Below are 9,595 nucleotides of genomic sequence, written 5' to 3'. Positions count from 1 at the left end.
TCCAAAGGGAAGGAACCCGTCATTGATGTTGATGATTACCCACCTCAAACAAAAGAGACTCGCTATTCATCAAAGAGATTCGATCCCAACAAGTTCAGATCCTATGCAGCCTATCAGTCTCATGAGAATTATTTTCAAAATGCTACACCATTACTAGAAAGAACTGTGGATCGGTCCTCACTTTATGACACTGACATTCCGAAATGGTTCGCTCACAAGGACTGGAATTACCTTCTCTCTGATCTGGATGACGCGTATGAAGATTTGGTAAAAGAATTTTATGCCAACGCAATTGTGGAAGAAGATGAACTTAAGTGCTGGGTTCGGAAAAAGAGCTTTTCTGTCTCTCCTGCATATCTGGCAGAAATCCTTCACATCAACAGACCAATATTCCGACATTCACCGGTTTATGATGATCTGTGTCCTGATGAGGAGCTTCTCAAAGAAAGTCTTGGTCAAGACTTGGAGTTCTCACCCAATGGAAAATCCATCAGTGTTTCCTCTCTTCCTCCAAAACTGAGAGTGCTTACAATTGTGATGTTTCACAATTTGTACCCTTTATCAAGCACTGGGTATATGAACCTCGGACGTGCTTTGTTTCTTCATGATCTAATCTCTGATGTGGAAATAGACATCTATGCTCATATCTTTCATGTTCTGCGCAAAACGGTTCTTCGAACTGAGTCTCGGACATGCATTCCTTTCTGCTGTCTCATTTCACGGATCTTGAAGCTCAAGGGAATTTATCCAACGGCAGATGAATCTCCTCTCTCAAAACCAAGTCCAATCAACATGCGTACATTCAATGCAAGCATTGGACATAGTCGGAAGAGAGCCAAACCAGAAACTTATGCATCTCACAGTGGCTCTCATTTCAACACTCTCTCCCTTGATGAGAAACTTGATCGCATTGTATCCTCTGTCCACGAGTTGAATACGAAGATGTCCGGACTCAAAGCTACTTTACACCATCACAACACTCGATGGGATATGAAGTTTATGTCTCTTCAAACTCAATTGGATCAAATTCAGAGAAAGCTGGAAAAGGATGAATAGCCTATTCCATGACAAAAAGGGGGAGTGATAGGCCTGATCAGAGGGGGAGGATATTACCTAAGGGGGAGTGTCTTTACATTCTTCTTCAGTTTAAGTTTTCAGTTTAAGTTGATATATTGTGTTTTTTAAACTGTTATGTGATTTGTACCCATGTGCTTTTGTAAGCTTTTAGGGTTAATGTTTTATGTATAGTTTGTAGGCTTTATGGTATGTACATTGCTTAATGCAGCCTTTATGCTATGTTGAAATCAGTACTTTGATCTAAATGTCTTGCATTTTGATTTATGTACTGTCACTCTTGTGCCCTTGTAGGATTGTTCCTAGATGCATATACCTTGTATATTATGCATTGATTGAGTGTTATTCATACAAGTATCTTGCTTTGTGCTTGTTAACTTATATGTCCTTGTGTTCATTCCAAGTGTGAATGAGCACTGTGATCACTACCTTGTGATGTTCACTTGGTTGATCAAGCCATGGTTTGTTTCTTAACTCTATCTTTGCTTGATCTCATATTGCCTGTTTTATATGCATTTCACGATTTTCTACTTAACAATAATCATGGTGTATTGTTGTGTTTCAGGAGTCTTATGTTCATATGATTCAAGTGCTTCACAGCTTCTAGAGTTAGGTGTGAGTGAGTTTTGTTCAACTGTTCCCAACTCACATGTTAAGTCTAGAGTCTGTTTTAGGGTTTTGTCACGGAATAGCCAAAGGGGGAGATTGTAAGGTTGAATTTATTCAACCATCTAATTGGCTTTATTCCGTGCCAAATTTACTTGTAATTCAGCATTTAGTAACCCTGTATTTAGGTGGGTTTGATGTAAGGGTAGTGAGTGAGATAGAGTGAAGATTGCTCAAGAGTGTGCAAGAAAACAGAGACTCGCGGCTTGGCCTCGCGGGTGACTCGCGGCTGCAAGCCGCTAGACGCAGCACACGTGCCAAGCATGCTGGAAGGTGAACAGTCATGCAAGCTGGAGCACTACAGGACAAAACAGGACAACTGGCCATACGGTTATCTCGCGACTGGATCTCGCGACTTAGTTAAGCCGCGAGTTCAAGCCGCGAGCCACCCCTGTTTTGTAAAACCTGATGTTTCACATTCCTCTCACACTCCAGTATAAATACCCCTGTTACCCACGATTGTAAGAGAGCTTCCAGAGAGAATTTTGATAGATAAACCCTAAAGAAAAACAAGATTGATTCACCCACAATCTATACATTAGAGTCTCTTCAAATTCCTCAACTCTCTTCCTCTCCATTGTCAAATCCTTGAGAGGCATTATACCAAACCTGGTTCTCACCATTATCATTACTGTGAGAAAGCTGTTTGGATTTCTGGGAAGCAGTTAGGAAGGAACCAATCTTCATTGGTTGATGCTACGGTCTAGTAGCGGAATCCGGGAAGCTAGAAAAGAAAAAGGTTCGGCGCAACCTCGTTGGAGCAAGAAGCTTGGAGGGCTTAGGTGCACTGGGTAGATTAGGCTTGGAGGGTCTATTGCTGTCCATGTATCCCAATTGTATTTTCTAGTGGATTGTTTACCGCTTGGAGGGCGGCGGAGAGGTTTTACGCCGAGGGCTTCGGTTTCCTCTTCGATAACACATCGCGCGTTGTCTTTGTGTTTGCATCTTCCTTCCTCTCTATCTTTGCCTTTTCATTATCTGCTGTGGATTGTGTTTTAATTTGGCTTAGATAGTTTTTACCAATTCCATATTATAGCTTATGTTAAGTTTCCACACACTTGTTGTTTGACATATTGTTTGAATTGGTTAAGTTGTAATTTGGGGGTCTAAACGTTCAAAGAGTGTTTATACACGTTTTTGAACTTTCATATCGTTTTACAACCACTAAGGTCATATGTTATGATTGATGTATAATATAAGTGTTATTAATTTCTAGCTCCACCACTAATCATATGTTTAGATAATCATTTATTAGTATAAACTTAGTGGTATGTACTGTTAAATTTTCGATTGCCCATCATTTATTGTTGTTGATTACTTCAAATTCTCAATTCCAAGTATTGACTCCCTCTTTCGTAATTGTAAGACCGTGTGGGTCGTGAGCACCTTGAATAGCCCCGCTGAAATCTGTTTGGTCTGGTACCGTCAGCTTTTAGATTGTATGCATCCGAAGCAGGTACCGAAATTGTGTTTCTTCTATTGTTTATGACTATTGTATTTATAAATGTAAAAGAGCTTAGAGATATGGAACATTGCATAATGTGCTGCCCTTTTATTTGACTATTTCAGGTGGTGTGGCAACCATATAAAGCTGAATTAGCCCGCCCGCCTGCGTTCTGTGTTGCCGGAAGAAATGTATGGATGGCGAGGGTACCGCTTGTATGTTTCTAGCTAGTAGAGAAACATACACTAGACCGTGTTGTTCGTCAGTTCGGGATGGTACAAGAAATCCCCCCAAATGTTGATACTGACGAAGCCCTTCATGCCATAGATCTGAGGGGGAAGATGGAGGTGAATTGGAGGGACAAACATTATGGCCATATCCAAGTATGGAATAGTCGAGCACGATCTCTATGTCATGGAGCACGACTAGAAGGTGATATGTCGCCTGCTCATCCATACTTCGATTGGTACGATAGGGTGACTTGGAGGTTCGTCGACCACACTTCGGCTTCACTTCTTATTATGGTAATTGCTTCGACCTTTCTTTTCAATTTTTGTTGCATATCAGGAACTTGAGTATGATGTACTAATTGTATTTATTTACTTTCAGGTTGCCAGTCACAAGCAGCTGTTGAGACGTTATACAGTAGGCAATCTTGAGTACAAGCATATTTCAATTGTACTTAAGACAGTGGAACGCCTTCACCGTATAACTGCCCAACTTCCGTTGGAAAAGATCAATGGGGCAAATCTAGAAGCACCAGAAGATACTGGACGACCAAGCACGAGCTCAACTCGTGCCAGCCATAGCCATGGTCAACGTGCTGCATCCCATCAGGTTGTCAGTAGCCCGGATCCCCCTCCACCCCTACGTGCATCTCTTGCCCTAGAGTTCCCTCCACCTCCACATGCATCTTCTTCCCCAGAGATCCCTCCATGTATTGCTCATGCAGTTTCTGACCTAGAGATCTCTCTACCCACTACTCATGCATCTTTTCACCCCGAGATCCCTTCACACACCCCACATACATTTTTTGACCCCGGTCATCTTTCATTTACTCCGCCATCCTTTGATCTCGGCCCTAATTTTAGTCAAACCCCTCCTGTCATACATACTTAATCCCCCTCGTACAGCATTGGTCATATAGACCATGTACCACCCCATAGTCACTCCATGTCATTCATGCCCACTCCTAGACTGCATATAGATCCCATGACTACGGGCCTCACTCACATTTCATTTGCTACACCATCCTCCCCCGCAGTTGTAGGATCTTCAGTTGTTGGGAGTCAAGCAAAACAGCCAGCTGTGCATGTTGAGAATGAGCAGGTTGTTGGGTTACAGTCACCCCCACAAGGTCGACCTAAACGCACAACAAAAGCACCTCCTTGTGGGACAGGTGGTCACAAAGCAGGACACAAGGCTGGCCCCACGGTATGACAAGTCATTTAATGTAATGAATATTGAGTAACTACTGTTACGGTTGGAATTGGAATTCATGTAATCCATTGTTTGGTTGTAACTCCATCTTTGCAGCAACGCGAGGAGCCTCACCAAGGAGATGCAGTACCCCATCCCCCACATACCAGACACTATACGAGACAACATAAGCGTAAAATGCATTAGGATCAACACCCCATCTGAATGTGTATGTGAATTTTGCTATTGGGTTTTCAATTTGTTTATTTTAGGCTATATGTAATATATTGGATGACTTGGGTATGTTGTGCCATAATTTGGGTAAGTTGGATTATAGGTAATTGGGTATGTTGTGCCATAATTTGGATCTAGGAATATGAATTGGGTGGTTTAGCTGATGGGTTTAGTAAAATTTGAACATCCATTTTGTGATAAAGTTTAGTTTGTGTTTGTATAATTTGGTGATGAGTGTGTTTGTTCAATAAGAAAGGGGTTGGGGAGAGGTTGTGGTTTCCTAAGTTTAGAATTCTTTTCTTTATCATATATTTTTAGGCAAGCAAAGGTTTTTTTTTTTTTTTTTTGACTTATATCATCATCTAATTGCCTTCTTATGATCACAGATATGCCAGAGAAGATATACATTATCTATTGTATATATATGATTTAATGAGAATCAAGCTGTATGCAATGCCTAAAGAGGCTGAAATTATTGATGCTACGTTAGTAGAGGTAATTCCTCTTGCACCATTACCATCTTTTACAGATTTTATGGGATTGTGGGTTTTTTCCCCTTCTAGTGATTTTTACACTGCGTTCTTGTGATATTGTGTGTTATATTTCATATATGATTTAATGAGAATCAAGTTTTTTATATGCCTATGTATAATGGAAATTTTGTTGCTACTTTAGGAGAGATATAGTCTTCATGGACCATTAGCACCAACTCCGAACTCATCTAGAAAATAAATTGGGCCCTATGTTGTAATATACTTGTTGGTTGGATTTTAGGGAAGTTCCTTGGGATTATGTATCTCATTGAAGTCTGTGATTGGATTTTTCATAATATACATCTGTTTGTTCCTTGGGTCATGTGATTATGATTATGATTTAATTGTTAGATAAAATATAAAGACTTGGGAATTAGGTTCAAATTGTTACTAACAGTTCTTTGAGTCATTGTAGGCAGCCTTTGCTCATCTACTTTATGATATTTGATATCTAAAATTTTTTGAGCTCTTTGAGCTTAGAAATTGATGTCTGCTTATTACAAATTTAATCCTATTATCTTTTCTTCGTTATAATCTTGTTTTGTTGCTGAAATCTGAATTGAGCAAACTAGAATTCCAAAGTGAAATCTAGAAAAATCAGAAATTCAAACTTTGAAAATAAAATCTGAGACTCCACGGGGTACCTCTGTGAGTGGTGATTGTAATTATCCCCTTTTAAAGTAAATTGTAGAGATTGATGCTTATGGAGATCCAATTTATACATATAAACCCATTTAAAATGTTGTCAGTTAAATTCCCATAATATGTATAAAATGGCTTTATACTATTGATTTTATAATATATTGCTTCACATCACTTGCAAGTCTTATAAATTTTGCCATGCATAATAAAACAGTAAATGCCTAAATGGTGTGTACCATATTTCTAAAATTTTAGAAGCAAGAAATTGTGTAAAATTTTTTCTATGCTTGTGTATCTTGTTGAATCATGTATGCAACTGTCCATATTTGTAGGTATATGCGGATTTATTTTGGGTCACTTTATTGAACAATTTTTATTATTAGGAAAACATCCCAAATGCAACAGTAGAGAGGGTGAAGGTGGGCATGCTTGGGGGTGTTGAATCTGCGCTTGGGTTACCAAAAGAATCACTTATGAACTGACACCTTATAACAGTATGATAGAATGGGCAGTGAAATAGATCAATTGTGTAAGATTTGCAATATACTTGGTATGCTGAAGAAGCCCACTATGAAGTTCTATTTTTATATAATGTTGTTTCTGCCACTGTTTTTAATATTTTAAATTATACTTTTTCAAATTCCAAGGCCCACTAAGTTATAATGAATAACAATGTCCTTTCTCTTATGAAAGAGGCAGAAGCACATTACCAGGAGCTTGAGGAAGACCGTTTGGTACGTTTGATGCCCTTTTCAAAGATATAGTGGTAAGTGATTTTAATGATGATTTTAAATATATAGTGGTTAAATTTCATCGGAAGGGCATCAAACGTACCAGACGGTTTTTCTCAAGCTCCTAATAATGTGCCTCTGCCTCTTTGATAAGCGAAAGGACCTTGTTATTCATTATAACAAATAACAAAATAAAATGTGGGCCTTCTAATTTGAAAAAGTATAAGTTAAAATATAAACAGTTGTAGAAACAACATTATATGAATGTGATTAGGTTTTTGACCACAGTGAGCACAAGTGTGCACCGAATGTGAGGTTGAGGGAGGAGGACGAGAAACTCTTTGAAATGAATTATGTTGAGTTCATTCGGAGGGATATTGAGGGTAGTGATCTTCATACTATGATGAGAATTGTGTGTGAGCTTCTTAAAGGGATTGCGACCAATTATAAGCAACAGGTCACCGAGACAGTTTCTGCACAGATTCAGCATTTGTTAACTTCGTTTGCTGCAAACCCAGTTACGAATTGGAAGGATAAGGACTGTGCCATATACTTAGTTGTCTCCCTTGCTACTAAGAAGGCTGGGGGTAGTTTGGTCCCGACAGATCTTGTTGATGTTCAGAGTTTTTTTGCTTCAGTTATTGTGCCGGAGTTGAAGGGTCAGGATGTGAATGGGTTTCCGATGCTTAAGGCAGGTGCACTAAAATTCTTTACAATGTTCAGGAATCAAATATCAAAGGATGTTATAGTTCAGATTTTCCAAGGTTTGGTTTGGTTCCTTGTTGCGGAATCAAATTTAGTTCATTCTTATGCTGCAACTTGTATTGAGAAACTGTTGCTGGCCAAGGATGAGGTGGGAAGATCTAGGTATGCTGCACATGACGTTGCTCCATATTTTTGTTGAGCTGATGACCAACCTATTTAATGCCTTCAAATTTCCAGAGTCCGAGGAGAATCAATAAATAATGAAGTGTATCATGCGGGTTCTTGGGGTAGCAGAAATACACCTATTGTGATGCGTGTTATTCTTGCATCAATCCGTGGGACTGTGATGGAGCTTGGAAATACACCTATTGTGACTTCTAGGCTAGTGATGCAACTCTTGGCTGGGTCCAAGTTCATTGAAGTGGACAACAGTTTTTGCGAGGATCATGCCCTCTTGTAAGTTTTGAGAAATTTTTGTGAAATAATTACATGAAAACCCCCAAAGTTTGACCTCGCTGTTTAAACCTTAAATTTTCAATTGCACCAATTCCTACCTTATGCCATTAAATTTTTGCAATTTTGACCATTACTATGTCTCATTAAACTAAAAATAAAAGAAATTCATGTAATCTGTGTTTACAACCTATTTAGACTTCAAGTTTGCTTCATATGAATATTTGATTCTATTCTACGACCAAAATATGTATCGAAGCAACTTTAAAAAACCTTAATAAAGAGACACATTTCAATAAAGAAACCATTTTCTTGTGAGTGGTTTTCTGGCACTAAAATACTTTCGCCTTTCGGTGTTTATGTTTCAGATTTTTTAGTGTCCTGATAATTTTCAAGGCTAGTTCACTTGAGTTTCCATTACTTTTAGTTAATAGTGACTCACTGAGGAGGCAAAGGAAACAATTTAGGAAGTAACTTGCGTTTATAAGGGACTTGACACTTGATTCTCACTCACATTAAACTTTCATGTAAACACTTTAACTAACTTGCGTTTCTCTTTTTAATAAATATTCATATGAGTTATAAAATCTAAAAATTCTGACTAACTTGGTTGAAAATTTTTATTTTCTTGGCTCTGAACTCATTTTGTTTCATATGAAGCTAATTACCTATGAATTCTGATTTTAACCATATAGGTATATAAGATGCGAATTTTTTGATACTTATTAAAAAAAAAAAAAAAAAAGATGGAAATTCTTTGGTGGTCAGGGACCTTTCCTTTAATTTCTGGGTACATGTGCATGAATCTAGTGGTAACCAATTCTATTCAAAATCTTGTAACTACATTTGATGAGTTAACTGCTTCATACACAATTACACAGTCGATTCTTTTGCCTTGGTTTGATTAATGACTCTTTTAATTTTATTACCTTACTACAATGTTTCACCCTTTGTTTCTTCAATGTCTTCTCTAATGGGGCTTTGATTTTGTTGTAATGTCATTGCTTTTCCTTGTCTAATTGGTCACTTTGCACTTTTGCCTCCTTAGGGAAAGAGACACCGACAAAGACGGGAAGGTTAACTTTAAAGAATTTTTTCATGGGCTTTTTGACATGGTGAGGAACTATGATGAAGAAGGTCACCATTCTTCACATCAATTTGATGATTCAATGGAGGCCCCAGCAAAAAAATTGTTTGCTCAGCTTGACAAAGATGGTGATGGGTATTGATCAAAGATATATTTCTCATATAAATAATGTTCTTTGAATGATATATTCTATTATTTACTTGTATTGGAATTTTCTTTCACAGATACTTGTCAGATGTAGAACTAGTACCTGTTATAGGGAACATGCTACTATTCATCAAAATGTTATGGAACACATGCTGCTGTGGTGCATTTGTTGGTCACAGCACTGATGGATGCTAGAGGTCTGTAAGGGAAATTGTTTCTATGGGTTTGGGTGGTCAGTGTTGGGTGTATTGGTGGTGAAGGTTAACTAGTTTTGGAATGCAAAAGTGTTAATAATTACTGGGTCATCGTGGAAGGTTTTAGTAATGGAGGCAAAGTTGGTTTCTGTTTATGAAGGGTTGTTGGAGATCATGAGAATGGTCTTGCCGTTTTATTTGTTCAGCAATAGCACCTAGCAATGGCATATGTGCTGATTGAATCTTAAATATTGTTGGATGTGGTG

General features: G+C 38.3%; 1 protein-coding gene across 1 annotated transcript; it reads left to right on the top strand.

Moving 5' to 3' along the window:
- The first annotated feature begins 7,623 nt into the window (after positions 1–7,623).
- LOC126721751 (uncharacterized) lies at positions 7,624–9,330 on the top strand. Its single transcript, XM_050424811.1, has 3 exons — positions 7,624–7,904; positions 8,950–9,123; positions 9,213–9,330. Exons 1-3 carry the CDS (start codon positions 7,759–7,761, stop codon positions 9,328–9,330), a joined length of 438 nt encoding a protein of 145 aa, XP_050280768.1. The 5' UTR covers positions 7,624–7,758.
- Positions 9,331–9,595: the final 265 nt, after the last annotated feature.

The sequence above is a fragment of the Quercus robur genome, chromosome 4 (assembly GCF_932294415.1).
Source record: "Quercus robur chromosome 4, dhQueRobu3.1, whole genome shotgun sequence".
Lineage (NCBI taxonomy): Eukaryota > Viridiplantae > Streptophyta > Magnoliopsida > Fagales > Fagaceae > Quercus > Quercus robur.
This window is presented reverse-complemented; position numbering and strand designations above follow the sequence as displayed.